The sequence below is a fragment of the Hippocampus guttulatus genome, chromosome 3, assembly GCF_054856545.1.
Source record: "Hippocampus guttulatus isolate MCC_2025c chromosome 3, RoL_Hgut_1.0, whole genome shotgun sequence".
Classification (NCBI taxonomy): domain Eukaryota; kingdom Metazoa; phylum Chordata; class Actinopteri; order Syngnathiformes; family Syngnathidae; genus Hippocampus; species Hippocampus guttulatus.
This window is the reverse complement of record NC_141263.1, coordinates 25,552,861-25,580,148: the sequence shown is the minus strand read 5'-3', so window position 1 is coordinate 25,580,148 and position 27,288 is coordinate 25,552,861. Positions and strand designations below refer to the sequence as shown.

At 45.0% G+C, this 27,288-nt stretch overlaps 2 protein-coding genes across 2 annotated transcripts in view; both read left to right on the top strand.

Annotated features, from left to right (window-relative positions):
- Positions 1-8,046, top strand: part of prmt3 (protein arginine methyltransferase 3) — a 32,532-nt gene extending 24,486 nt beyond the window's left edge. Inside the window, exons 14-16 of the mRNA XM_086107680.1 lie at positions 2,571-2,621; positions 3,108-3,195; positions 7,837-8,046. Coding sequence (XP_085963806.1) covers positions 2,571-2,621; positions 3,108-3,195; positions 7,837-7,946 — 249 coding nt within the window. The 3' untranslated portion in view covers positions 7,947-8,046. The remainder of the gene's footprint in view (positions 1-2,570; positions 2,622-3,107; positions 3,196-7,836) is intronic.
- Positions 8,047-9,248: 1,202 nt separating this feature from the next.
- Positions 9,249-26,363, top strand: slc6a5 (solute carrier family 6 member 5). The gene is made up of 16 exons (XM_086107673.1): positions 9,249-9,411; positions 11,467-11,901; positions 12,591-12,747; positions 13,120-13,251; positions 13,345-13,518; positions 15,774-15,924; positions 16,580-16,712; positions 17,560-17,694; positions 17,791-17,894; positions 18,339-18,463; positions 18,605-18,717; positions 20,380-20,511; positions 20,602-20,701; positions 22,836-22,936; positions 24,173-24,340; positions 24,910-26,363. The coding sequence occupies exons 1-16, from the start codon at positions 9,361-9,363 to the stop codon at positions 25,045-25,047; spliced, it is 2,349 nt and encodes a 782-aa protein (XP_085963799.1). The 5' UTR covers positions 9,249-9,360; the 3' UTR covers positions 25,048-26,363.
- The last annotated feature ends 925 nt before the right edge of the window (positions 26,364-27,288 follow it).

The following is a 27,288-nucleotide window of genomic DNA, read 5'->3' as shown; positions in this document are numbered from 1 at the left end:
GTCTGTGATGAGGAGCTTTACACCAAAGAAAACAAACGTCACAAAGAAATGTATGCACCGGGAATTGTACTGCACATTTGTATGAAAAGGTCTCTGAAAATTAGTTGGCCCTTGAGCTTTGCGCCGATCATCCATTTTTTCCCCAAACGTAGGAAGTAGTAGCTTTAATGTAGATGATCAAAATTACCATTTTGGATAAGACTGAGAGAATTGGTCCTCACGCCAAGGAATCAATTATCCAATTCCATGTTTCTCTTACTTTTGCTTTCATTGTTTGATAATGAAAGAAGTTTCAAATTCACGTTGTAAAAATAAAATGTCCTCAACTTCAAAGTGACAAATGAACTTCAGCCCGTTTATCCCATTCTTTTTTTTTTTTTTAATCTTAAAAAAATGTGTCGCTCAGATTTAGTGTAAATCTGCTTTCTTACTCTTCATATGAGATGTTACTTTTTGGAGAGTAAAATAAATTATATTATAAATGTTTTTTTAAATTATTTTGGGAGTTTGGATCCAACAAAGTGCTACGACGCACCTTCGCACCCTTGAAAAAAGGAATCCCGCCAGCTTTTCAGGTGCACCGAATTGTGTGTTGTCGGAGTACATCCTAAGCGAGGAGCTGCGGTTGGAGGTATTGTACAAGCGAGGACCGTTTGGCCTCCAGCTCGCTGGATCAACAGCAAAGAGGAGGGGAGGAGAGGCGGAGGAGGTGCACGGGAGGTAATTCACACCACTGAGGTGGTCATGCTTGAAGCTTCCACGCCTGGGTAAACCCTATCAAAAGTGCATTAGACCTCTCCGCTCATGCACCCCTCCTGTGCGTCACCGTCAGCAATCCTCCCGTTACCCCCTCCTCTTCGTGCAACCCCTCCTCCCTCAGCCCCCGCTGTTGTATAATAGTATCTGGCCGAACCACTCGGCTAACTGACACGTAGCCAGGCGAAAGGGGAGCAATGATGAATTGCTCCCTCTTGGTGTTATCCTTGATGATAATTATTAATTTTCCCTCCGCCCTTCCCGGAGACTTGGCTGGAGCGCTTGCAGTGTTGCAGAGCTTCTCTCTCTGGGCCATCAGGAAGCTCGCGGTCATCACTTATCGCAGACACATTCGGAGCCCCGGGCGAAACGCTGATGAAAATGAAATGCGCTCATTCCGCGTTTTCCTGTTGTTGGTGGGCCCGTGTTGGTGGTGACAATCGTGGCTACTTGCTTGCCTTCGACTTGAGTCAATGGGGATGGCTACTGTTTAAAAAAATTGAATAAAATAAAATGTTAAAAATCCTCGCCGATGTATTCGGTTTCACAGCACCGAGTTTGTCTTGAAATGACTCGGCCAGGATATAAAACTACAAATCCGCTTTTCGCGCGACAGCGAGGCTCCAAAAACGAAGTCGTGGTCTTTTACTTCACTTTGAAAGTTACCGCAGCACAAGTGACAATCAAGTCCTCGCCTATGAGAACTCGTCAACGAGAAAGTGACCGTTGTCTCCATTTTGAGAGGAGTGAAACCGCTCGGCCTGCTGAGTAATTACAGCAAATTTCCTAATTGCCACACCTTGCAGCATCTCTGCTACGTTCATTACTAGCCCTTCATTGTATCGGGGTAACATTGGATTGGATTGGATAAACTTTATTGTCAAATGTACTGTATGTGACATGCTCTCTCCAGAATCTTAAAAAAACTAACAAAAAAACAGGAATTGCTCTATAGATGTTATTTACTCCACCTCGCCTCTTCAGTCATTGCGCACCAACAAAAAAAATCAGATTCTCCCCTCTCTTTGCTGCCTCGATTCAGTTCTTTTGTCTCTGCGAGCCGGACACCAAGTTGTCAGCTGTGTCAGGATTAAAAGCTATTAGTTCTGCATCATTGCCACTACAAGTGTGCTCCCGAGATTGATAGAGTACCTCTGTTCTTCCGGTGGGGGGAGAAATGGGAGCAAAATCGCCTCCCGAGGCCTTGTTTTGGTGAACCAAAGGCAGTGTGGCCATGGACTGCCCGTCCTCTTTTCTTATTGTTTCCACATCATCCGACCAATTCTTCACGCGATCATTTCAATGGCCGTTTCTCTGGCAGGAGTTGTCGATTCAAGTTTAGACCTTAAATTTGTCAAAAGTGCACACTTAGCGTAGTACAGAAGCGAGGAGATGGGGAGTAAAAATATATTTTGACCGGCGATTCTGTTCAAATCTAGTCGCGAGTAGGTTCAAACCTATTCGCAAATACGTTGAAAGGACTTGTGTGTTTTTTGTGATGTTTGCGGGGCACGATTGACGTTCAGCTTTTTTTTTTTTTGCTCTCCCATAATGCCACGGGGTGTTTGCTAGCATATAAGATGGGATAGGCTCCAGCACCCTCCGCGACCCTTGTGAGGATAAGCGGATCGGAAAATGAATGAATGAATGCCCTGCCTCTTCCGACACTGTTGTCAACATCGCTTTACTTTTCCTCATTGAAATGAGGAAAACCTTCTTTATCCTTTGCAGTCAAGCCATTCACGTGACGTAGCCCAACAAATCACAGGCGTTTACCGCGCACCTTCTAACTCGCGTCTCTTACTTCCTTGCAGGCAATCGTCGGCTACTTTGACGTTTTCTTTGACAAAGGCTGCCTCAACAAGGTAAGCAGCGCCGGCAACAGGAAAGCCATTACACAGAAAGTCAATTATGTCCGCGCTTTAGCTTAGTTCTCCTCCTCGAGGCGTTTGACGGCAATCGACACCGCAACCTAGTCCGTTGCTGATGAGCACCTATCCAGCATAGGCGGCCGTTTGGAAAACAAATGTCAAGCTCATCTAACTTTTCCAAGTGCTCACTGTGTTCAATTCCTGAAACTCGGGGCTCGGTCCCAATCTTGTCGATCCCATGACATGACAATTTACTTCACGGGTGACAGTGAAATATCCGTCCGTCATGTCTTAATTCCTCAAGGTTGTATGCAACACATTGTGGGATGCTGGCCAACCTTCGATTTGGAACTGGAATTGTGTCCTGGCATTTATCCTGTATTCAGTAAAAGACATCATGCCTTCGTTCTGCTTTCTCACGTTTGAAATGCATTTGGAATTGGTGAAATCTGAACTGCTCCCCATCACTGTCTTGGGCAGGTGATGTTCTCCACGGGTCCTCGGGCCACAACGACCCACTGGAAACAGACCGTCTTCCAACTGGAGAGACCCTTTCCAGTCCAGGCTGGTTAGTATCAAGGCTGTTGCTTCATTCATCTCCGCTCGTGATGTCCTCGGATTACTTGACACTCATTATCGATCACCGCGCGAGAGGCAGCGGGGAATCCGAAGAAATCGCATTCAACTTTCAGAGACGGCATGTGAAACTCGGCCGATAACTGCTCTCACTCCTTGATTCATGGCCCGTTGGGAGAGGAGAGCTTTGTTACTGACCATGACAAATAGGACATGTAAATTTTACTTTGTAGAGGCAAAAAAGACTCCAAACATGATCACATCGGTTTCTACGACTGATCTGGGATTGGGTCATGGAGGCAGCAGTTGTTAGGATGGAAGCCCACACTTCCCTCTCCTCAGCCACCTCTTCCAACTCTTCCGGAGCAATCCCAAGGCATTCCCAGGCCAGCCAGGAGACGTTGTCTCTCCAGCGTGTCCTGGGTCATCCCCGGGGTCTCCTGCTGGTGGGACATGCCCGAAATACCTCACCAGGGAGGTGTACTGGAGGCATCCTAATCGGATGCCTGAGCCACCTCATCTGACTCCTGTCAATGTGGAGCGGTATGACAATAGGACTCAGCAGCGGCCCGACTGCTGAGTCATCACGCCAAGTTTCAAACAGGCTAAACAAATCCATTCATCCATTTTCTGTACCTCATACCTGATATTGGTTACAGCCCCTCAACAAACACAAAGGCTTTTTTGAACAACTTTCAAAATCCTTTTAATTCCACTCATTTTAGATCCTGTCAAACACACTTTTGGGGTTGGGGGGTAAGGGGGATTCAGTTTTTCCACGCTGCAAACTTGGTTTTGCTTACATCGAACTAGGTCAGTGACTCTCAATTATTTTCTGTTGGGCAGAAGAAAAAATATTTCGCATCTTCAACTCTCTCCCGCTAGTACAAATAGCATCACTTGTCTATACGTTTGCTGCAAGTACAACTCTGCGCATACTATGACAAGGAGAGTGCCATTGCCACCTACTGTAGTGGATGTGCAATTACGCATAACTCTGGTTAAGCCCCTCCCCCCCCCAAAAAAACAACAACATTATAATAATAATGTGTTGCCTAGGGTCCCTTTATGGGTGTATGCATGTTATTTTCTCCACAGTACAAGCTCCGGCACTCTGTGCACTGTATCATAATGGGAATCACGGATGTGTTTGGTGACGTTGCGATGAATGGACCATGGGGGACAACTGCCCACTTATTGACCGGATATCTGATGGTGCCTACTGTAATAAATGGCCCGTGGGGGAAGGCATGCACTCGGTGTGCGCTGGCCCTTGGCTACGCTCTGGCAGATAGCGCCATGATAAAAACCTCTGTCGCAGTTCAAGCATGATCGGGGACTCCGTGTTGTCATTGGTCGGATCGCAGCAGCCAAATCCGAGAGCAGGCCGACGACCGTATGATAGCGGCGTGCCCACGGTAGGAATGTGCAGAGCAGAACTGATTCGATTTGGTCAAATGATGATCCATGAAGGTGGTTGCGCTCGACAGGGATGTGAAAGGACTGGAAGTGATAAGTTTACAACCTGATTGGATTTTCACATTACCGTAATAGCAATTTTGGAAATGTTACACGTTTAGTTTGACGTGGTGTGTGGACAGCTAATTTTGAAATGTTGCAGTTATATGACGGTAGTTGTCTCCTGGGCTTTATATATTTGAGCTCGGCACAGGAACGTTTGGCGCTCATGGTACCACCGCTTGCCTGTCAGCTTGTTCACGTTCAGACTGGCCCACAGAGGCTTTCTGAATGAAATCTCATAATTTATTTTTTTTTCTTCACACGGCAGTGTTTGAAATTCCATTTGCGGATGCCGCAATTATTGGCAACAGCTTTACTGAGCTCGACTAGTAATACGCTATATGAATTCATGTTTGCTTTTACTGCTGCGCTGCCTGAGGGATCTCAAGTCTTGCCGCACTCCTATGGTGCTTTTTTTTTCCCCCGTACTCTTGCTACATCATTTTGCGCAAGGTTTTCTCTTACTCTTTTAAATATCTCAATAGGAAGGTTTGCGGGGTTTTTTAAGTGTGTAAAAGCTTGACATTTGTTGCAGAGTAATGTTTCATTAAGTCTAGAAACCGAGCGTACGTATCGCTTGAGCCTCTTTTACAGGAGATGTTAGAATTCCACACTGTGTTCCAAATCAGGTGGAATTGTTTTTGGTTCACGTGAGCTGGTTTGCAGAAAACGCTGTGATGCCCTCTACTCTTGCGGCTTACTCTGTACTGCTTCGGGGAATGCCCACAGCCGTCCATGCAAATTCGTGAGGAAAAAGCCGAGTCTGAGCCTTTTGGATTGGATAAACTTTATTGTCCAATGTACTGTATGTGTAACATACAGCACAGATGAAATTTCTTCCCTCTCAACTTTAAACAAGAGGAGCCGCCGCGGGTGTCCGCGCCGCTATCATAAGAAAAGTTAACAAACCCCTCAAATTTGCAGTTGTGGTTGTAGCTAGCGGTGCTGTCAAGTGGCCTTGCAGCAATAGGTTGCCGTTTTGTCCAGCTGAAGACGTTTAACGTTGGTCAGAATTGAACATAAGCGGATAGCACAGTTCTACACCACCCCAAACTACAGTACTGTATCGGGAAGTAAGGGAAGTGGGAATGGTGTGGTGTCCTCTTTATACATTAAATTGGGGTGCAAGTGAAGACGTATTATTGAATGGAAATGAATTTCTGCTTGGGCATTTGTATATGTTGACATGAGAATGTACAGGTGCTGTTGTGTGAATCCGTATCGAGGCAAGAGAATTAACCCGGTATGTGAGCAAGCGAGAGAGCAGCAGGTTATTGATGCATTCTCTCCAGCTCGCCACCCAGACGGTCCTCAACCTCCTCCAGGGGCCGTAAACCAGAAATTGAGTTTTTAACAGCATTCTCTGTTCACTTGATAGGGTCTCTGGTATACTTTATAACACACACAGAGCTTCTTTTTTTTTTCTTTTTTTTTTTTACATTTAACTTCAAAGTTCTTGCATAGTTCTTTGCGATACTATCATTTGGCGTAGAGGGTGGGAAAAAAAAGTCCCTGAAGTCACCTTGAAGTTGATAAAAGTGTCTATGCACACACGACACGAAAACACATCGTGACCACCTCGTGTGTTTTGGCTGCCGTGGCCTTCGGCTCCGATTGGCTGTAGGAAAAGGGCCAAGCGTGAACATTCCAGCGGTTCGCGCCGATTCATCACGGCGGCAAGCGAATCCGTTTTGATGCGTCGCTAAGAGTGCAACAGTAATTAACTCTCGGGATGCGCTTGTGTGTGAGACGCCGGCGCCAGTGAGCACTCGCACGCGCGCGCGCGCAGCAGGCTGAAACAAAACATCCCCGCAGATCCTTTTGGCTGGCAGCGTAATAAATTCAACAGCAAATCATTTGTCATGCTCCGGTGTGTTTGTGTGGCTCAGCGATGGAAGAGGACGGTCATCCTTTCATGGTTTTACCTACTTTGTGTTCACCAGAGAAAAGCAGTTGTTTGCGCCGAGGCGTTGGACTATTGAACTGTGCTTCGACTCACTGGTGAAACTTCGCCTCCATTGTCGTCCTTATCCGGCTGGTCTATGACAAAGACCACTCCTTATTTGAACGGCCTCGAAACGCAGAGGGCCCACGATATACATTTGAAAAGAAGACATGAGCTCAAGGGAAGATGCTGGAGTCCAAACTAAAACGTGATCTTTGTTTGATTGCCAGTAGAGAAGAGGACCCACAATGTCTATGGGTTGAACTGAAGAGCGAATCGAAGCGAGTCACCAACTCTCTGCAGTGGAGCGACAGACTCAGAGTTGCGGCGCCAGCAAGCGAGGACTTGTGTAACAGAAGCGTCGGTATTGGCGACGTGACAGAAATGATGGCGAAAGCCTCCCGCTCAGCATTTTCTCCCCACACCCTCGTGTAACCTCCGGCGACGAAAAGCGCGTCGCGTGGCGAGTGGAGGCTCTACGTCTCCCCGCGCAAATGTAGGCACAAGGCGGCGGCGCTTATGAACACACATTGAACCCGCATTTACGTTTCACACGCATCATCATTCCTGTGGGCGCCGGTGCATCGGTGCTCGAACTGCAGAGATCTGAGCTCAGCACCGCCGCGGGGCTGTTAATGTTTATCGCCAATAGTTCATATGTTTGGTTTGAATCTTATCTATATGTGAATGCTTTAACTTCATCGTACGTTCACAAAGCCGTATTTCACTTTTCTCCTTCGATTATACGTGCACAACCATTCCCGAGCGTTCGCTCAAATGTCGCACACGCGTACCTTTTCGCATCGTGTACGATGATGGGACATCCCATTCAAGCGTTTTTCTCTGACGACAAGATGCTATGACGCAGTCTGACCTCGGATTTGAAAAAAATCGGATTCAGCTTTTTTGGGGTTTTTTTTTTTTTTTTTGTTTTTTGCTACTCCATGTGAGTTGCCACCAATTCGTGCGCAGCCCTTATGCGCATGCATGTCAGCAGTCATGAGCAAAACAGCTGTCCAGCTGGATGCATTGCGGTCATCCACGACCCTGCACTTCTGCTCTCCTATTTTTGTGTGAACTATTCAGCATGACATTCATTCATTTTTCTTTGGAGCTACTCACGTTCGATTGAAAATGTGCTGAGTCTTCTGTTTTGCATTTTTGTAGGGGAGGAGCTTCAAGGAAAGATCACATTGCGCAAAAACAAAAAGGACCCACGATCACTGTTGGTCACCTTTGAACTCCGGGGTCGGAAGCTGACCTATAACGTACAATGATGTAACTTACATGAGAATACAGAACATGTATTCAGCCATGTTTGGATTGTTTTTGTGATTTGTAATAAAGAACACGTTTCCAAATATTGTCCATGCCAAATATTCTCCTTGTCAATGTGTTTTATGTTAACAGTGACAGGATGTGGAGAGCTCAGTTATCATTCCCCTTCCAGACTTTCCCTCCCCTCATCCCGTTTAGGCAAAGGTAAATATTGTCACTGTCGTACAGAAGACTATATTTCCAAATGTATTCAATTTTATCTGATTTGTCTGACAACAACAGTTCCCACATGGGGCCACGCATAGGATTGGGCATAGCCACCCCAGCCGAGCGCATAGCTCCGCCCCTGGCGCAAGGTATTGAAGCTGTAAATTTCCACCGGAATGGTGCGACACTGTGCTCTGATAAATGATGTTTCAAAATGTGTTCATCACCCGAACGGTGAAAACTTTTTTTTTTAATTCAGAAAAGGCTGTCGGAGCTCTTTCATACATTTGTGTCAGCCGTACTTTGTGAGCAAAGAGAACGTTGTAAGTGAGGGTGCCTGTCAGCTGAGAGTGATGATGATGATGATGATGGTGATGGGAGTCGGGGGGCCCCTCTGGGTGACCTCCACGATTGAATCACGAGTTTCCAGGCGCATTGGGTGGATGTGGCTGCTTATCACCCGCGCGACAGTGGGAGTGAACCATTAATTATCGACGCATGAGTAATTAAGCGGCACCAACCCAAAGGTAGAGTCAAGACACACGTTCTCGTCATTCTCAAAAGATATTGGGTGGTTACAAAATGGTATGAATAATTCTAAATTAATATTTTTGCAAGAATTGTTTAAAAAATAAAATTAAAAAAAAGAGCTATAGGGCCTTGAGACGAGAACAATTTTGTAAGATGTGCAGACGTGTTCGTGCGGACATGTGAGTGTGACAAAGAGTTTGTAAGGCCACAAATCAATTACAATTATTCCAAGTTGACAATGTAATTAAAGTCAAGGCTAATATAGCGGTTCCAGTCCCTTATCTGGAACGGAGACAGATTTGGAAGGAGCGCGATGTGCATATTAAGTCTTTGCAGCTACTGACTGCATCGAGCGTAAGGCGGGGCGGGGGTTAAATCCATCCAAAAGTCGCAATTTGTATCAACTGATTTTTCGATGCCTATAGCGACAGGATGGGGGGGGGGGGGTGAAACGGTTGTTCTTTTGAACTTTCCTTTTTGGCTTCTATGTTGTCCATCTATCGGATACGTCACGCTCCAACCGTGAATGTTTGTTCTTCATCATGCACGAACAAACGGGGTGATGCCACGGTACGAATAATCTTTGTGATAAAAGACCCCAAGCCACCTCGCCTCTGACGCACGTGTCTTTCATTAAGGGCCTTTAGTTTTCGTTTTGACTCGCTGAAAGAAAATATGGGCCGCAAATTTCGGATTAACTGGTACCTTCATGTGGGTGACCAAAAGGTACGTGAAAAGTTCATACAAAGATAATTGTCATGTTTGATGAAAAGTAAACGTACTCGATTAAAAAGAAAGGCTCATTTGTCGAGGTTGTTTGAAATGACATCGGCTGTAACGCGTTCTCTTTATTTTAGCCACACGTGAGCTGTTAAAACATGACAGTAGATACAACAAGCTAGCATTGTGACACACAATATTTTTTTTGAGGGGGGGGGGGGTGCATCTGTTATAGGCCAGTGGTTAAAATCACTATCACAGTGCAGATTAACGGGCGATTATGTCTAAGAGTATCGGGAATTATCACGACAAACATTCCGTTTTTAATTTCTCCCGTCATCCGCGACAATAGCTTCGCGCGGTCGCTCGAACAACGTTGCAAGCGAAATGTATTTTCGCCGAGACGCAAGGCGCGTAAATTGAAGTCATGCTGCTGCAGGAAGGGCTTCCTCGGTGGACGGCGATTGTTGGGAAAATGCGGGGGGGGGGGGGGGGGGGAGTTGTTGCAATTCATGAAAAGTATTCTTGTTTAAACGTAAGCTTGAGGACTGGATGCGCAATGCAGCATTCGAGGATCTAACGCGGTACTTTTCGTCGTCACAGCTTCACGCGCAGGCTCTACTTTTTCAGATTGATTTCGGATCCTACCTCACACCTTTTGTGCAAGACTTGAACACATTACGATCGTTCTGGAGATCCTTAAGTTCCTGTTGGAACACAGAGGAGGCCTGTAGTGTATGTTTCAAAATATTGACGTTTGTTTTTTTTTAACTTTATTTAGTCCCGGATGTGACCAATATTCACCAGTCATCCTCATAAAACGTCAAATTGTTTTACGTGTACGTGTATGACCACAATGCCACATGCTGTGGGCGTGGATGCGTGTTCACGTGTCAGCGCGAAAGTACCAAGAGTGCGCGCATGGACGTGTATGTGTCACCTTTTTAAATGCACGCGCCCGGCGTCCACGTATTAAAACCGCGTGCGTAACAATCGCGTCAAATTCACGCGTGGACACGCACATCCTGTCCTCTCGCCGGGGCGAATTCCTAAAAAAAAACAAAAAAAAAAACCCCCACCCAATCCAGGAGGCCAAATGATTTATCAAAGTGCTATTATCAAGAAAATGCCCCGCCAAGGGCACCTTGCTCTGCACTGACGCACGGAACCCGAGAAAGAAAATCGGTGCACGCGCCGCTTTGGCGCGCACACGAGCAAGTCAGCTCGCCGGCATCACTCGTCATTTCCACCTCCAACACTTTGAGCCTGTTCAGAGAACTCGGCGGAATGGTAAGTGTTTCCGTACAGCCGTCCTTGAGTCTGCTTTCACGGTCTTTTTTGAAAACTTGTGACTTTGTCACGCCGGGTGTTGGACTCTGTGCGATTCCTTTGCGCTGTCGGTGGTGCTGAAATCCGCCAGGCGGTCGGACTTGACTTCACTGCTTCTCTCCACGCAGGTTTTAGCAACTTCGTAAATTCGTGACATTTTAGTCATTCTACAAAGTCGTGTGAGCTCCTAGCTGGGCAATTACATCAGTTTTCGCCCATATTTTTACAGCCCTCATTTTGATCATAATGCCCGAAGGGGCTTCATTTCCAAGGCATAGTCATTTAGAATTGTGCGCCCCGGGTCAACCCACAGTGATGCCGGTGGACGTGCATGCTTGCCCGGGAGAGCGAAGCCGCAGAGACCCGCAGCAGCTTGTCTATTGCCCATAAAAAATAAATAAATAAAATCTTGGGTATGTGTGTGTGTGTGTGTGTGTGTGTGTGTGGCTGAGTGACACGAGGGGAAATGGGCCGTAAAATTAAAGAATCCTGCAGAACGACAGAAGAGGGGGTTGGGGGGGGGGGTATAGCAAAGCAACCCCCCCCCCTCCCCACTAAGGCACACACAGCCGGTCCGGACCTGAGCCGTGATTAGAGAACGCTTCCCCAAAACGTCGCAGAGAGGCACTTTCCCCATCCCAGCGCCGACATGGGCTGCACCCAACCGTCATTCTGTCACTTTCTGCACTTGTGACCCACACTTTGTCATCATCCGCCACTTCCATGTTCCAGGACGAGCAGAGAAACATGGCCAAACAACCGGTGGCCCACATCCCCACGCAGCAGCCGGACGCAACTGCGGGATTAACAGCCAACAGAGCCGAAATCACCACGCTTCAACCGGCCACTCCTCAGCACAACCACCCGGCGCCCCAGCCGCCGCCTCCGTGCAACGAGAGCCAAACTTTTTGCCCCATGGAAAATATACCGGGAGCACCGGACGCCAATAAAGCATACGGGACGTTCAAAAACAACCCCCCTGTCGTCCCGGCGACGATGACGGCCAATTCGGCCTTTGGGAAGGAGCCCCCGGCTGCGTCCTGCGGGGTTGGGGCGCAATACGCGGAGCAGAACAACACCGCTTCCACCTGGACCCATTTGAGTCAGACCACCGTCGTACTGGGCATAGATGGCAACATGTCTGTTCAAACCGGCTCCTTGACTCGAGTAAGTCCGCGAAAAGACACGTTTGGCTGCATGCTTCTTGCAGATTGCCACTTGAATTCACATGTTTTATTCTTGATGCGTTACGGCGCAAGCTGCTGCGAACTTGTGGTTATGTCTTCCGCATGAATCAAAACCGAACGTATATGACGCAACGAAATGGCTACGAGTTTTGGTCTCAAAATGCTTGGTTGCCTTCGGGCTGGGCAATGCTTCGTCTTTGCTGCAAAGGCCAATGGACATTTTATTCATCGCAGTATTCTGGAGTTTGTGTTAAAGGATGCGTGTTTGGTGGTTGTCCAAGGCAATTTTCAAATACCGGACAAAGATTTCTGCGAAGAAAGACGCTTTTGTCTATGTGTCAAGTGACACGAGGAATTGCTGATCTCGCGATATTTTGTTTTTTTTTTTTCATTGCGGGTGTGTAATGAGATTGCGGATTAATTCTCCTCCTTCTGACTTGCTACTGACTCAGTGATGAGTGAAACTTTTTTTTAAAGAGCAACTGTGTTTTCGTAGAAGCTCTTCACTGGCACCAATCTACAGTTTGTGGGCTAATTGTTTCCAACCGCAGAGGTGTGCATTCGTTCGAAAAATGCGCTCATATATTGGGCCTCTGGGACTTGCTTTTTTTGTTGTTGTTTTTAATTAAGAGATCATTTTGAAACGATCTCGTCGTTTTCTCCTCTTAGGCTGAAGGCGATGACGATGACGATGAGGGAGGCGACGAGAACAAGGCCAGGGGAAACTGGTCCAATAAACTGGATTTTATTCTCTCCATGGTTGGCTATGCAGTGGGACTGGGGAACGTGTGGAGATTTCCCTATCTTGCTTTCCAGAACGGTGGAGGTAAGAGGGCTGTGGAAATACGAAATCGAAGAAATCATAAAATAGCGGTCTGCATGCTGACCCCGCCCCCACCGCCCCAAACAACGAAACTTAAAAGTTGATATTCATAACATCCCTTATAAGGCCTATAACTGCACAAATGATTGATAGAAAAAATATTCACATATATTTTAACATAATAGTGCGTTTGGACTAATATATATTCATTAGCAATAATATACATTAGTTAGATATAATTTTTATATACAGTATATGTATTTGCAATTTTCTGTACCCTGTGCAGATCTCCGATTGTTATAAATATTTGCCTTTTTTTTTGTAGCCTATTCTTTTTGCAATTTTCTGTAGCCTGTGTATGTATGTCCTTCACAGGTGCATTTTTGATCCCTTATTTGACAATGCTGGGGATCGCAGGCATTCCCATCTTTTTGCTGGAAGTGTCCCTGGGCCAGTTTGCCAGTCAGGGCCCCGTGTCGGTGTGGAAGTGCATCCCGGCACTACAAGGTACACTGGCCCTTGCAATCAACTGAAACAGCATTCAGAATACTCACTTCCTTAAGAGTAATTCATATATTTCGTCTCATTTATTTATTTTAGGTTGCGGGATTGCCATGTTGATAATATCTGTCTTGATAGCCATATACTATAATATTATTATGTGCTGGACACTGTACTACCTGTTCGCTTCGTTGAAGGGCTCACTGCCATGGGCTAACTGTAGGAATGCGTGGAACACGGTGGATTGTAAGGACAAAGACATGCTGCTATTAGGTAAGACACACACACACACACACATTCACTGTTCGTCTGCACACATTCACGCGCACGCACAGACACGCAGTGCACAATACGCAATGCGTCACCATTCTAAGTCGAGGTGTCCCGCAGAAAATCAAGTCTGACCTGCGGTTTCCATTCAGCACCTCCATAGCCTGTAAATTAAACATTTCTGGACTTTTGACGTGACAGACAACCTCAATGTGACCACATATAATATCGATTTATTATTCTGTACTTTACCAAAGGAGATTAATTTGCTTGAAGAATATAGCAGCAGCTGCAGGTTTCCTAATTTCAATTTTCTTTTCTCATAAAGCATATAGAAAAACGTTTTGGCTGCGGTAAAATGTGAAGGCGTGTGATTGAAAAGAGTCCGCGTTGAATTTGTATCGAAATTTAACGAATTTCTCGTGATATTTGCCTCTTGAGATTGTGTGAGATCAGCACAAAAAACTGCTTGCTTGACATATTTACTGTACTGCTGCTGCTGCAGTGCTGCAGTGTGCGCAGCACTGACCCCGTCTGGCGGATTGAAGTACTACATGCTCTGGCACCCTTTCTCCAAAACGTGGGACCAAAACATGAACGCACACGCTCTTAAATGTCTGTCTTTGACTAGAACTCCTTTCTAAAAGACACATTTTATGACACGTTTGTGTCTAATGTAGTGTGTGCGCTTATTTGCTTGTGTGAAACTTCGATGTTGTGTGACAGCTCACCGAAGTATCGCAGAAGTACCCAGATTCTTACGGAGCCTCCGTAATTCAGTAACGTTCGAGTCACAAAAATGTCGAATAAGCTAATGACAGCAGATGAAAAAATATGCACCTTCCATGCATGTTTTTCCATCGTCAACATTGTTTCGCCAAAACGGTTGTTCTGCTCCCTGTTTCGTGATGTTCTTCCATGATGCTGCTGTCCCGGTTTTTCAGCCAGAACATCCGTGTCGTCGTTATACGCAGGATGAAAAAATAATAAGCCTATTTTCATTTCACAAACAGCCCAAAACTGTTTTGAAACGTGAGTTTAGAAAAGAACAACAACCACAACACTCTTCTCATCTCTCAAATGAAGTGCTTGTATCGTGGATAATCATCCAATTTCTTTACCTGGTGCAAAACTGACTTATTTATTCCAAATCGTGTTGGGTATATATTTATTCGTGCCAGCGGTGTATGGAACAGGTAGAACATATGAAAAATCTAAGAATGGCATGAGTACCTAACAGCTAGATTTCAAACCAATTACGAGCTGTAATCATCTATGAGTAAAACAAGCTGATCATTATTACAGACTATGTACACACCTCAATTCCAATAGTTAGGACAATGGGTAGAGTATAAATATAAGAAGAAGAAAAAAACCCCAAAACCAATGATTTGTAAAAGCTTTTCAACTTATATTCAATTGAATACAAAGACAAGAAATCAAATGTTGGCAGTGATCAACTTTTTTATGACTTTGATGCCTGCAACACCTTCCCAAAAAGTTGTGACCATCACAGATACTGGCTTTTGAACTTTGCGTTGATAACACTCCAATAGGGCCCCCCCCCTTTTTTTTTGGCCCAGAGGGCACGCCATCCATGACTTCAAAACACTTTTTGAAGCGTAGACTCACTCGTCAGACCACAGCGCACTTTCCCGCTTTGCCTCAGTCCATCTCAGAAGCCATCGGCATTTCTGGATGTTGTTGATATTCGGCTTTTGCTTTGCATGATACAGGTCTAACTTGCATTTGTAGACGCAGCGACAAACTGTGTTCACTGTCAAAGGTTTTCTGAAGTGTTCCCGATCCGCACGTGACAATATCCTTTCCGCGGTGATGCTGAATTTTTAATGCAGCGCCACCTGCAGGATTGAAGGTTGTTATGGCCCTTTTCCAATTACCACCTCTGGAGCATTTCTCAAAATTTCTACGTGCTTTATTGGCCCTGTCAAGTCTGTTTTGGAAACGTGTTGCAAATTCAAAATCAGAATATTTGCAAAAACGAAAACAATCACTTTAATCAGCTTGAATCTTAAATACCTTGTCTTTGTAGTGTCTTGAACTGAATATTGGTTGAAAAGGATTTGAAAATCATTGTAGTTTGATTTTATTTACATCCAAACCTCCTTGGAATTGGGGTTTGTACTTTTGTGACCTTTTAGCATGTTCATTGGGTTCACTAAAGGTCGGGATCTAATCCACGTAACCGACCGGAATCTTTTCATGTAACCGAAGCATTTGGTTTCTTCTCTGAACAGACTCCTGCATTTTGCGGGATGGAAACTTCACCTCCATCAAGAACTCTTCTTTTTGTCTGTCTGCCAACATTGTTGGAAACCTGAGTAAACTATTAAACATGGCCGTGGAAGGTGAAAAGACGTATGTCAGCCCCAGTGAGGAGTACTTCAAGTGAGTGAAGCTTCTAGCTGGTGAGGGGAAAAAAAATCAACGCAAATGTGTCTTTCCTGACGTGCGTCCCTTTAAAGCTACTATTTTTTTAGGCACTCGTGAACGTATCGCACATTTTACCGTCCTACTGGATGTCCCGATTTATATTCTCTTGTATCTTTTACAAACACAAAAGACTTACCAGAACTTACATTCTAGTCAAACAAATGTGCAGGTGATATTTTCTTTTCTTTGTTCAATGAGATCCAATTCCAGAGCTGTATAAAAAAAAAAAGCCTTGACAGAGACAGCAATGCTCAGTTGTGAATGTCACTCCTATTATTTTATATTGCAATATAGCACGGAACTGACTTTTATCACATGGTGTTTGTAATCTTTTGTTTATGGTTACCTCAACTAGCGAGGGGAGGGGAGCACTGCCTTTTTAAAGATGGCCGACTAAAGCATCACTTGTAAAGCATCAAAACGTAATGTTGGAGGTGGTGTGCTTATTTTGCAAAGTTTGAACATGAAACCGATGGTGTCACCTTTGGCGTGTGATGTTTCATTTTTCCCCGCCATTGTTTTATATTGATGAACAATATAGCCAAAAACTGTGTACAGTATTGACAGTGGAGCGTTGTTGTGTGCTGGTGTTTTATGACTCGTCCTGCAGGTACAATGTGCTGCACATCTCCAAGGGCATCGAATATCCGGGAGACATTCGCTGGCCTCTGGCAGGCTGTCTGTTTCTGGCCTGGGTCATTGTCTACGCCTCTTTGGCCAAGGGAATCAAGACATCAGGAAAGGTAACTTTGCTGTTGTTTGGACTCTGTCACGACGGGAAAAACACAGCAGACAAGAATGAGGTCGAGTTTTTACAATGACCTTTAAGTATATAAGCTTCCTCAAAGGAACTGATTTGAAAGAAAGAACGGCAAGACAACACAAATGTATTTAGATGTAGCAGGTTTCATTTACGGTATGGGTCAACTCAATGTGCTTCGTACAACCAAAGAATAAGAAAAAATGAACACGTGAGGTAGTTACAAACCGAATAGCTTAAGACATTCAAAGGCAAGGAATGTACAATGACAACCGTTAAAAGCATTTTTACAGACTAACAGATTTAAAGGTGTTTGAAAACAAAGGGGAAAAAAATAAAACGTTGGTGTCAGAAATTACTAAAAGATCGTGTAATGAAATAAAGAAAAAAAATGCTTGATCAAAAGAATGTGAAAAAAATAATAATACCGGTAGTTTTTTAACCTGGATTTTAAATAATAGAGCCTGACTTCCCTCTTGGCAACATACAGTATTCCATGTGGGGTGGGTGGGGGGGGGGGGGGGGGGACAGCACCGGCCCGGATTCCGGATGACCACCCTACCTTCGATGGCTGTTCAGTGTTAAAAGTTCGAGTACGTTCATACCGGCAGTCTTGTAACATACTGGCCTCTTGTGGACAAAATGATGCCTCGCATCCTATCAAAACTAATCCTGAGAGGAAACCTAACTTGCTCATTATGTCGTCATTCCCAGCATGTTCATGATTTTCTTTTGAATATGTTGCACGACAGTGCGTACTGATTGTCTGTATCCAGTATATTGTACCGTCTTTGAATGTGTCTTGCTTTTCCTGCCACTTCTTTTGAAAGGTGGTGTATTTCACAGCCACTTTTCCCTACGTGGTTCTGGTGATTCTCCTGATCCGAGGCGTGACCCTCCCGGGGGCCGCTGACGGTATCCTCTATTTCATCACACCAAAGTGGGAGAAACTGATGGATGGAAAGGTGCAGTGATCTTGGCAGGCTGGTGTTTTCACTCAACTGCCCCTCAAAAGTTTGATTCTCCTTTCTGGGCCTAATGTGAAGCGTCTCCTCCGTTAGGTGTGGAAAGACGCGGCCACTCAGATCTTTTTCTCGCTGTCTGCCGCGTGGGGAGGCCTGATAACGCTCTCCTCCTACAATAAATTCCACAATAACTGCTACAGGTAAACACACAAAAGGTAAAATTATGCCTCTAGCAAATGACTTGTAAACGGTCACCGTAGGACGACGCGCTTGTTAGGATGACAGAATTTTTACAGGCACCGTGAAGCTTTATGCATAAAATATTTTGACCACATTCGTCTCAGGTGTGAAGATGTATGTCGTTTTCACTCCATAAAAAACAAAAACAAACAAACAAACAAATGTATCCGCATACCATATTCAATGTTCAGATGATGTTCATTCTTTTTCCTGCCTGCAGAGGGCGCTCCTGTATCTTCCATGTGTGCATATGGTGCTGCATAGTCCTGAGGAACGTTTCACATTTGGACTTCTTTTCCTCTTTGTTTTTAGTATTGATTACAGTGACAAATATTGTTTTCAGGCAGACCGTGCAAAATATATATCAAAAAGATCTGTTACTCTATTCTTTCTTTCACCTCCAGGGATACCATCATCGTGACATGTACAAACAGTGCCACCAGTATTTTTGCTGGCTTCGTCATATTTTCTGTCATTGGTTTCATGGCACATGAGTTGGACGTGCCAATAGACGAGGTGGCAGATGAAGGTAGGATAGCAAACCAGCATGCAGCATCTTAGCTAGTACGACTCACTGCAATACTTCTGGACAACTATCGAGTGAGACACATTTTGCAATTTCATATGTACATAGACATACTTATACGTATGTGTGTGTGTGTGACCCAAGGTCCAGGCATAGCATTTGTGGTGTACCCAGAGGCTCTGACCAGACTTCCCCTGTCTCCATTCTGGGCAATCATCTTCTTTCTTATGCTCCTGACTCTCGGCCTGGATACCATGGTAACCGTTAGCTCAGCTGTATGTTGATTTGTATGCATGTGCTCCAGTGTGCTAATAAGATGGATGAGGTGAGAAGACTTGCCCAAGGTAAGCCTATTTGGCACATGCTGTATGTAACAGTGGCAGCTGGGGGTAATACAGTATTCCCCACCAACGGAACTCTCGCCTTCGCGCCCGTGCTTCTGTGTGTGTGTGTGTGTGTGTGTGGTGCATGTGTGTCTCTATCTCTGGCTGCCCACTGTCCAGCCAAAGGCGCTCTTTCTCTCTCGTCACGAGCGTGCTGGAGGTTATCCCATCTGTTTTCGGGCAGTAGGCGGGGGACAACCTGAACCGGTTGCCAGCGACTTTGACGAAAAAAAAAAAACTCCACACAGGAAGGCCGGAGCCGGAATCGAACCTTGCACCTCTGGAATGTGAGGCGGACGTGCTAACCAGTCGATAGTCGATCACCATGGCGCCGTCTCTCTCTCTCTCTGTCTCTCTGTGTGTGTGTGTGTGTGTGTGTGTGTGTGTGTGTGTGTCTATATGCTCACTACGTTGAATGCCAAAGTAGAATTTGATTGTATTTAAAAACTCCAAATTACCTTCAATCCTAAGCAAACAGCCAGGCCACCTTCACATGTTGAGCCAAGAAGCGAAAAGGACACAGCAGCACACAAACCAACAGGAAGAGTAAATGATGTGTCTTTGATTAGGCAGTGGCTGCTCGGAGGAAGCCGAGAAAGTGTTTTGACTCAAATCGACTTTCGATGTTGACAGAAAATTAGTTTTGGGAGAGAGGCCAGAAGAGGTGGATAGATTGCTGCCACAAGGTTCTTTTTTTTTTTTTTTTTAACTCACATACGCGCGCGCACACACACACACGGCGAGCACGGAGCCACTACTGCCATTTGCATGTTTGTCTATCAATCCCCTTTTCTCCGAGAACGCCAAGCCCTTTTTTATCGTCTTGTAGCTTAAACTCTTGACGGTCTCAGCCTGCAGGGTCCGCTTGGGGCGAAACCCTTTGCATTGATTTTGTCTTTCAATTTGTTCCTGCTCAAGATTGGGATAAATACATATTTTGATTTCATTTGACAAATACTTGGGAACACGGTGAAAATATCTTCTACAGAAATGCAGCAGCATCCGAAGGTGATGTCAGTACTGTTATTTCAAAAGTGTAGTACAGTACCTTCTTCCACAAGCAAAGGCAATTGCAGTCAACTCCCTCGAGGTGGCGGCAGTGAGAAAGAATTGACAAGATTTGACATTTTCAAGCTGGACATACGGTCACTCTTTTGCGTTTGTATCGGCGAAGAACAAAAACATTCGGGTTTGTTGCACACGCTGCACTGTTGATAGAGGGTTGTCTAGCTTCAATAATACAAAAGGTTTAAAGAGAAAGTTCCACCAGAATGTGTGACTCCCAGAAGTTTCACACATTGAATCGTAATACCGGTATTTTGAAACCATTTCCATGAAATGTTCAGTTTTGCCATGACAATACGAGTCGTTGAATGTCAAGTGAAAGACTGCCTTTCTTACATGTAGTTAGTTTTAAAAGCAATGAATCAGTGACCTAACCTTTTTCAAGCTGACTGTGGCAACACTGCCCACGCAATGTCTCATTTCCAACCATTGCTTCCCTGCCCCACCCCCCTTTGCTCTTTCCTTTCTCAGTTTGCGACCATTGAGACCATCGTGACCTCTGTGTCGGACGAGTTCCCCAAGTACTTAAGGAAGCACAAACCAATCTTCACCTTGGTCTGCTGCATCGCCTTCTTCATCCTGGGATTTCCCATGATCACGGAGGTATCCCTGAAGTGCTTCACGCGAGCCGTTTCTTATGCATGAGTCAGTGTGAAATGTTCCCCGTAATTATTGTCTTTGTGTGTGCGATAGAATGGCATGTACATGCTGCAGTTGGTGGACACGTATGCAGCCTCCTACTCCTTGGTCATCATTGCCATCTTTGAGCTAGTGGGGATTTCTTATCTCTATGGTGAGTACACTTCCTGTTGGGGCTGTAGCCTGAAACTTTATTTTTTTTCCCCCATTATTTCTGGCATCGTGATAGGTCATCCTTTTTAGAAGGTCACGATTGGGTTTAATAAAACTTGAGTAACGTTGACAAAGCTGTGGTTTGATAATGTCAGCGTTTAACGCCACCCTGTATTTTCATTCTTTTGGTTTCTTTCTTGCCGCAGGAAGCTTTCATTCTTATTCAGTGGGGATAAGCTGAAGCGGGTTTTACACACACACACACACGCTGACTTTTTACATCTTGACCGATTTTTAAAATGTATGAGTCATAGTGTATGTGTGATGTACTCGAGATGACCAACACAGCATTAACACACTTACTGTTCTGCAGCATTTCTACTGTCAGTCATACCAAATGTCAAGACTAAACTGAGAAGAGGAGGCAGCATGGTGCCACGAGGCATCCAGACTGCCAGAAAATACAAAAACAGAGAAAGAGTAGTAGTACTGTAAAAAAAGGGGAAAAAAGTGGCTAAAAATGAGAGGAAATATGTTACTGTTAACTAAATTACAGTTGCAACCTCTTCTTGTCATTTTTATTGTGGTTAAAGACACTTTACACAAACACTGAAGACACCGACTGGCTCCTCTTTTTGTGTCCAGCAACAGGTCGCTTCCCAATTAGCTATGATTCCGTTTTACGCCATTTTCATCGAGACCGCCCACGACTTGACCCAACTCTGTGTTGACCATGCACAAGGATCTGCGATCGTAATTCGTGAGCACGTTTGACATTTTTCTAGCAGATCGATGGGGGAAATCACTTCAGCACCAAAGTAGGGCTGACAATGACAAAGAAGCCAGAAGTTTGCTCGCTGATCGCATTTTCACCAATTTACACTCATTGATTTCTGTCTTTATCGTTAACACCCGTTTTCCGTCTCTCTCAGTTCAAGTTTATTGTTATAGATAGCGTCTCAAGTAAGGTTCAATCAACATAGTAAAACAACATTTGAAATGTTGGGTCAAAATCAGCACTTAGCTTTCGTAACTTGACCACCTGATCCTTGTGAAGTGTATTATACTAGCGTTGGCCACTAGATGTCTCTGTTGTAAAGGCAAACATCAGCAAGCACGCAGTCGCTTCCCAATTGGCTTTCATTCCGTTTTACGCTATATTTACCGTGTCCTTGGCCCAATTCAGTGTTGACCATGCTCAAGGATCTGCGATCGTAACTACTGAACACGTTTGACGCTATTGCCCGCGTTCTTCTCGCAGATCTATGGGGAAAATGACTTCAGCACCAAAGCAGGGCTAACAAGCGAGCTAAACGCCATTAATTAATTTAGTGGTTAGCACGTCGGCTTCACAGTGCAGAGGTACCGGGTTCGATTCCAGCTCCGGCCTCCCTGTGTGTGAGTTTGCATGTTCTCCCCGGGCCTGCGTGGGTTTTCTCCGGGTGCTCCGGTTTCCTCCCACATTCCAAAAACATGCATGTCAGGCTGATTGGACGCTCTAAATTGTCCCTAGGTGTGAGTGTGGGCGTGGATGGTTGTTCGTCTCTGTGTGCCCTGCGATTGGCTGGCAACTGATTCAGGGTGTCCCCCGCCTACTGCCCGGAGATGGCTGGGATAGGCTCCAGCACCCCCCGCGACCCTAGTGAGGATCAAGCGGTTTGGAAAATGGATGGATGGATGGATTTCTGTCTTTATTGTTAAAACGCCCCCCTCATTTCAAGTTCACTGTGTTGTTTCTGGTTAACGATAGCGTCTCGAGTAAGGTAAAATGACACCTGAAACGTCAAAATCAGCACTTAGCTTAGTTATTCAAGCGTCGGCCACTAGGTGTCTCTGTTGTAAAGTCAAACATCCGCGTGCACGCACAGTGCAAATGAAATTGTTCACCCGCAGTTTGGCTGGCCATCAGCCACCATGTCACAATTGACTGCCTCTTTATGCCACTCGGCGTCATTTGTCCGACAGGAATGAGGAATGAAGCCACCTGGTCCGTCCTCCTTCTTGGGCAAGAGAATGATGACACTCCCCGGCTTGGAATTTGTCATCTGCTTTAAGAAACCTTTTAAAGCCCGGTTTGGTGACTTCATGCAAGTTCGACTCTTATTTCATTTATTCGTTTCCCCTCCACTATGCAGGGCTGCAAAGGTTTTGCGAGGATATTGAGATGATGATTGGATTTCAGCCCAATCTCTTCTGGAGACTTTGCTGGGCCTTTGTGACACCAACCATTTTGACGGTGAAGCCCCGCACACACGCACATGCACACGCACACGGGAATACGCTCACACACAGAGTTTAAAAGTGTCCATTTTATTGCATTTCAAGTTCCAATTTCCCAGTAAGGCTACAGAATGCAAAGTGACTTACTATTCCTATCATGTCACAAAGTCTAAATAGTTTTTTTTGATAGCAGGTTTAAAGTAGGGCAACATCATTGTGGTGCATTTTTATTTTATTGTTTAGAATGGCCTCACAGTTATTTTCCTAGCTTGTCAAAATGCTAATTTTCCAGCACTTTCATGAATACTTTAAAACAACTGTATACATTTGGTTGTTTGTCTACCCATCCATTTTGTTCCACTTGGACTTCTCAAGGTCACGCTTGAGCGAGAGACGAGCCAATCCTAGTTTTCTGTTCACCTAAATGTGTATTAAATGAGTATTTAACGAAGACCTCCATTTCGCTCATGTCCATATGTAGGATTTTTCTCGTGATTCAAACGCAATTGTTATTATGCCTCTTTGGGAAACCAAATGTTTGCACACTTTTCTAACGACACGGTGGGGAAAATTTTCATTTTTAACTACGTATGATGTGTTGCAGTCGCATGCTCTCTGGCAGAGTGTGTCCAATGCGCAGCTTCCCTTCCTTTCAATATTGGCCACGAGACAGAATATAAATTAGTAATTGCGCTGAAAATCGCTGTAGCACCAACGCAGAGCTGACGATGACAAATGGAGCCACAGTCGGCTGGCCGGTCGTCACGCGGTTCTCACGAGGGCTCCCGTTTTCTCGGGGAGCTCATTGATTCACACTCATTTATTTCTGTCTTTGTTCCTTATTGCCCATTTCCTCGACTTCCTCGATTCCTGTAGAAAGTGCTGTTTATAGTTATTTTGTTCTTCATTGCCCATTCTTTATCACACAGTTTTAGTTCCTCTGTCCTTGTGTCTATCGGATATCAAGCAGGGAGCTTATAGCGTGAGTCAAGTCATTATTTACAGTTCATTCTACAGTGCCTGTTGTAGCCCCACCCCCCCCAAAAAAATCCCCCCCACAAGCACACAAATATGTACTTAGTGGGTTTACGATTCGATTTGATATGGCGCTTCTCAGTTTGATAGGGTATGATGCAGTGAATTTTTGGTTGTCATTTTACATCCATTTGAATGAACTTGTCAGTATTCTAAACGTATCGAGCCACTCTGTGTATTTAAACGTGTCTTTTGTGGATTTGTTGATTCCGTGCAGTGCATCTTGATGCTAAGTCTTTCTCAGTGGAGCGTCATGACATACGAGGACTACACCTACCCCACCTGGTCTATGGTGCTTGCATGGCTAATGGTTATCTGTTCCGTCATCTGGATCCCCATCATGTTTGTCATCAAGATGTACCTCGCTCCCGGCACCTTAATTGAGGTAATCACTGAGAGAGGCACTGTTGGCAAATCAACAATGCTGCCAGCTGAGTATTCACATTTGTTTAGTTTGTTTTAAAGTGGCGTTTAATCACATCGTAAAACATTTAACGTTACGTAGACAGTTTTAAATAAACATTTTCAAGATTATGTACACGTGTTTTTCAGATCCACAATTTTCACACATTTTTTTAACGTTGCGTCTGCATTTATCATGAGTTATCATTTGTAAATATTCAATTCTGCTTCAATTGTTCATTGCGAATATGAGAATCAGTGGTCATGCACATCATTTGCATGACCACCGGATTTGAACACCACTGCCAAAGACGAATGCAGGGAGGGAAGACATCTTACCCCTTACGTTGCTGTTTCCATTCTATTTGACTTCTGTTATTATGAAATGGGAAGAATGGAAAATGTCTACGGCAGAATTGCGTTGACTGCATGGCTGTTGAATAACTGAGCTGCATTACTTTCTTCTACATAATTGTACATTGGGACACAAGTTGACGCAAACGCAAGCAAGTTTCAGGATTAACGCAGCAACCTCCGTCTCTTCTCCCGCAGCGTCTGAAGCTGGTTTGTTCCCCTCAGCCCGACTGGGGTCCCTTCTTGATGAAGCACCGCGGAGAGCGCTACAAGAACATGATGGACCCACTAGGAACCAGCTCCTTAGGCCTCAAACTGCCCTCTACGGACTTCTAGCTCAGTTCTTTCTAGTCGCAGCAGCCCCTGGAGAGCTCTAACCTTGGGCAGGGGTGTCAGGAAGTGGAGCCCTTTTCTTTTCCACCTTCCCTCTGCCTCCTTTTTTTTCGCACTTTGTTTTCACACCGCCCTCTCCCTTTGTCTTCCTCCTTCTCTCACTCTTCTCTCAGGGAGGAGGGCTGCCCAGGTGGAATCGTCTTCACTGCTGCTGCTGCTGCTTTGTGCTCAGCTTTTAGTCTATCATTGCCTCTCACTCATGATGACGACTGATTTCACCGCACCCTTTGCAGGGGGCTCTGATTCTTTGTGGCCTCTTGTCATTGATGGACAGAGCTGCAATCTGCAATACCTTAGCTGCTCCCAATGGCGTCACATGTCTATGGTCGTGCGCATGTGTGTGTGTGTGTTTGTGTGCGCGCGCGCTTACAACCATACTTATGTGGAAAAAAAAAAGATGTTTCAGACTCAGAAAAAAAACCTCATGGGTGATAGAAACGATGGTTTGAAAATGGGTTCACCATCATCACACCCGCGAAAATAGTGGCAGTCCAAAAAAATCATGGCTGCCCCTTAAAAACAGAACAAAAGCAGGGGTATATGCACTTCTTAGATTTGACTTTCTACTTCAGCAGCGTGTATTCGTAGTCGCCACTGCTTTGTGTGATAGGAAGTGGAGATTAGAAAGAATCAGGAATTTGCGCTTCCTCGATCCGTGACGAGCGGTCAACGCGTCGCGATCACCACTTTCATCCGACACACGTCTCATCGATGCTTGCGGCGAAATTTGTCTCTGATGCCCGGGGAGACTCTTTGTGCGAGTCTCTTCTCTTCCCTCATAATGTATTTATCTTACCTCTCTGTATGTAAGTCATGCCAACCTGCCCTTTAGTTCACGAAAAAGAAGCCATTTAGCCCCTTTGAAAGCTCTACAACTCAGCCTGATAGTCACCCTGTGCATCTGTTTCGTGTATTTATTGCAGTAGGCTATTGTATGTGTTGTGAATTTAATAGCCATTTGTGAAAGCATCACAATGTGCATTTTAATAAGATCAGTCACGATATATATATATATATATATATATATATATATACAGTATATATATATATGCGTATGTGTGTGTGTTTTATGTGTATGCATATGTATGTGTGTAGTCTGCATATACATGAGTATATCTGTAGTTTTTCAGCAGAGCGGAACGCTAGCACGACAGATTGAATGTGTACGCATGTGGTTTTGTATAGCTACGTACAACGTGTAAGTTTTGTGTGTGTTGTCACGCCCCGCGACGCTCGGAGCAGCTGTTACATGTGGCGAGGCGAAAAGCCAGAAAAAGGTTTCTCACTTGCTGGATGTGTATTTTCTTTGGGGGGGGGGGGGAGGGCTTGTTTTTGTCTGTTATATGAGATAGCTCTGGAGACCTCTTTGCCATTTCAGACGAACGCTTCTTGCTTCTCTGTATGTCCTCTTGAAAACAGGGTCTCAGGTATTCACAATTCCATCAAATGACTCTGCTAGTTGGAGGGATGGTGGGATCCGGCGCAGAGAAAAAAAAAACAGCATTGTTATGCGATGTGGAACGTCCTCATGGGAGTGCTCTCTCAATATTTCTACAGACCTAAAAGCAATGGAAATATGTCTGCCGCGGCCACTGAACCACACTGTTGACTAGGCATTCAAATGTAAAAATCCAGTTCGGCTGCCGTGCGTGTTTGGTCCTACTTGGCAAATTACTGCCAAGTAGGCATGTTTCCCCTTTCTGGGAAGTGGGAACAAATTATAAGCTATACAGAGTTTATGTAAATGTTCTGCATAAATGTAGCTGACAGGCTCGCTTTGCAGTCTCTTTTCAATGCAACGTGACAGGGAGCGTTTGAAATGGTGGGCCACTAACCAACCCGTGGGCCCAAGCAATTCAGAGGCTTTCGGTCCGACTTATCACTCGCTCAATTGTGCTTCGGCTGTGGTCGAGCGTTCAGCAAGTTCTGGTGGAGCGCAATAACCGTTGTTCAAGAAATGTGAACGTATCCGATTCTCGCACTCCTGAGCACATTTTGTTGACGTCGTGAACGTGAAACAATGCACACGTTGAAAAAAAAAAATAGCTCACCCGCTTCCTCCCCGAGTGTTGCTTTCATTGAGCGCTTTTGTATTTAGCGTTGAGTCATTCACATGTGACGTGTGTATCCCCGTGTGCGCGTGCTTGCCTTTGTGTGTAGACTTGGACTGTACTCAACTATCAA

Coding starts and splice junctions, on each gene's coding strand:
- slc6a5 (XM_086107673.1), top strand. CDS start 9,361: ATGGGCCGCAAATTTCGGATTAACTGGTACCTTCATGTGGGTGACCAA. Junction 9,412..11,466: donor TTCATGTGGGTGACCAAAAG/GTACGTGAAAAG, acceptor TCCATGTTCCAG/GACGAGCAGAGAAACATGGC. Junction 18,464..18,604: donor AGACGAGGTGGCAGATGAAG/GTAGGATAGCAA, acceptor GTGTGACCCAAG/GTCCAGGCATAGCATTTGTG.